This window comes from Empidonax traillii, unplaced genomic scaffold (genome assembly GCF_003031625.1).
Source record: "Empidonax traillii isolate 1590-97213 ecotype Southwest subspecies unplaced genomic scaffold, ASM303162v1 scaffold419:size1009643, whole genome shotgun sequence".
Taxonomy (NCBI): Eukaryota; Metazoa; Chordata; class Aves; order Passeriformes; family Tyrannidae; genus Empidonax; species Empidonax traillii.
The window spans coordinates 849,320-852,054 of record NW_020955612.1 but is presented as its reverse complement, the minus strand read 5'-3'; the positions used below and the strand labels follow the sequence as shown (position 1 = coordinate 852,054).

Genomic DNA, 2,735 nt, shown 5'->3' with positions numbered 1-2,735 from the left:
AGTTGAAAAGTTCATTAATTAGGAGCAGAGAAGCCTCTAGTGAATCTCTCAGCAAGAAGCAGGGGGAAAAAAAAAAAATTCCCCCACAATTCAGTCTAATTACAACGCCTTGGGGCGCTCCAGTCACTGTGAAGTTGAGGCCAAACTTTTCTCCCCACCCCTAGGAGCAGGAACTTTAACCCAGTTATAATTTTACTGATAATGAAAGAGAAAAAAAAAAAAAAAAAAAAAACGAACCTCCCGGTATTTATCATTTGAACTATTCTGCAAGTAACAGCAAGGAGAAGGCACTGAAAAAAAGATTCTGGCAGAACAGCAGTTGTGTCCAACCGGGACAAATCCATTCACAGAACCCCAATCCAAACCTCTGAGCAGGCAACACTGGAGGCCCAGCAGTTCCACAGGCCTGGTCAGAACAGCGCCCAGTTTCTCCTCGGGGATTTAGCAACCGCTTTCCACCCACAGACAGTGACTCTGCACACTAGGTACTTTCAGAGCAAGACCTCAACTGCCACAGCAGCTCCAGCCCCGGGAAAAGGCTGTAGCTGGAGAAGTAGTGGGAGCACTTGGAAGACCCTGGGAAGGACTCCAGGCACCCTGACAGAAGTTCCCTTTCTTTCCCAGCTTCCAGAGGATCTGGACTCCAACCCACCCCAAGCCTCTGGCGAGGCAGGGTGGATCCAGCCACAGACATGCAGAACCACACCCCGGCTGCTGCCTTGCCCTACTCCCCCCCCCCCACCCCGAGCCAGCGGGGCACAAACAGGAACTAGGCTCATACAGTTGAAAATATTTAATACGTGTTGTACACGTAGAATTACATTTTATACAAAACATGATACATCACTGAAGGAGAACACTGTACAAAAATCCCTACGGGAGTCCCAAGCCTTTATACAACAAAGACCGGGAATTACCAAGCCTAACAAACAGGCTCAAGGACTTTCCGTCAGAGCGTCTGTAAACTTCGTTTCTTTCAACAAAACACTTTTAAAAAGCACCATGTAATAGTTCTGACCTAAAACCTTTCCAAAATAGAGACTTTTATTTAATAAACTTAATACTTTCCAAGCTTAAAATACCACCCGGCGGGGGCGCCCCCGGGGTTGGCGGCAGCCGAGGAGCCTCCCCCGGGCGCCGCGGAGGGCGGCGGCCCGACCGGGAAGGGGAATTCCGGGAGGGCAGGGCCGGGGGCGCTCCCAGGGCGGGTGCCGGCAGCCGGGACCCGGGCGGGGAACAGGGAAGTGCCGCCGCCGCTGCCCCACGGTCCTTCCCGTGCGGCGGGGCAGGGCGCCGGAGTCCCACCGCGCTGGGTGGGTGGGTGGGTGTCACCTCCGGGCCCCCCATCCCGCGGCGGAGGGCCAAGTCTCTGCGGCCGGAACATCAGAAGGCCACGATGGCCGTGCTCCAGGGGTTGAGGGTCCGCAGCACCGGCTCATCGCAGCAGATCTGTCCCGTCTCGGCCGCCGCCTCGGCGGGCGCCGTGCCCGCCGCCGCCTCGCCGCCGTCCAGGGATGGCCGCCGGCGGCCCTTGGGCTCCTTGCTGAGCAGTCCCGAGAAGCTGGAGCCGAAGATACTGATGAGGCTGGCCACGTTACCCGTCTCCATGTCCTCCTGCTCGCCCGGCGGCGAGGGCGGCGGCGGTGGCGGCTCCTCTTCCTCGCGGCGGGGCTTCTTCACCGGGGATCCCGCCTGGCCGCGCTCGCCGGCGCTCCGCTTACGGGGGCAGTGCGGCGGCGGGGGGGCCCCGGCGCAGCCCCCGCGATTCTCCTCGCCGCAGCAACAGCGCCGCGGCCGGGGGCCCTGGCAGTCCCTGCCCGCCTCGTCCTGCGGGGGCGGCGGCGGCGGCGGCTCGGCCGACCAGGCAGCGGTGGGGGGCGCCGGCTCCTCCTCGGGGGGCCCGGCGGCGGCGGGGGGCGGCTCGGGCGGGCAGCCGGGCTCGCTCAGGTAGACCTGCCGGGCGCTGCGCAGCACCAGCGACACCAGGAGATTCTTGTGCAGCTTGAGGCCGCCGCGCTGGCCCCGCGCGCTGTAGATCTTGCCCAGCGAGATGCTGACGATGCGGTGCGCCTCCAGCTTGAACTCCATGGGGAAGACCGGGTGGGCGACGGTAGTGGGGCGGGGGGGAGGGGGATTTTCCGCGCCGGGATGAGGCGGAGGGAGTTGATTGGCGGCGTACCTGAGCTCCGCTCGCCGCCCCTTCGCGCCGCAGACTGAGCAAGCCCACGCGCCCGCGCGCCTTTTATACTGCCCCCGCCTCGGCCAATCAGGGCGCGCCGCCGGCCGCTCCAACCGCCGGCTGGCCCCCGCGCGCGCGCGCCGGCCAATGGCAGCGCGGGGCAGCGCGTTCGAAAGCTCGCCCCGCGGAGAGGGCGCTTAAAGCGGCAACGCCGGCGCGCGGCTAGCGGTGGGCCCCACACCAGCGGCCGTCACCCCCCCCCCCACCCCCCCGACACCGCTCTCGCTGAGCTCCGCACGGGCTCGATCGGAGCGACCGGCGGCGGTGGGGGGTTCGGCCACAGCGACTGAAACGCTCCTGGGGAGAGAAAATAAAATGAAAAAATATCAAATCAAACCAAGAGCAACTCCTGTTTTGTCGGGCCAGAAAGATTTCCCGCAATTTCAGCCTGCCTCTGACATCTTGTCGTGTTAGAGAATGAGCTGGTGTTGGTGTTGGCTGGAGGGGGAAATGTGTCTTTGAGTATTTCAAGGAAAATCTGCCCTGACATGGAGCA

General features: G+C 62.4%; 1 protein-coding gene across 1 annotated transcript; it reads right to left on the bottom strand.

Annotated features, from left to right (window-relative positions):
• Positions 1-778: 778 nt before the first annotated feature.
• IER5 (immediate early response 5) lies at positions 779-2,162 on the bottom strand. Its single transcript, XM_027894179.1, has one exon. It carries the CDS (start codon positions 2,086-2,088, stop codon positions 1,384-1,386), a length of 705 nt encoding a protein of 234 aa, XP_027749980.1. The 5' UTR covers positions 2,089-2,162; the 3' UTR covers positions 779-1,383.
• Between the last annotated feature and the right edge of the window lie 573 nt (positions 2,163-2,735).

What these genes read in the sequence shown, in the direction of transcription:
- IER5 (XM_027894179.1), bottom strand. Translation starts at nt 2,088, where the DNA reads ATGGAGTTCAAGCTGGAGGCGCACCGCATCGTCAGCATCTCGCTGGGC.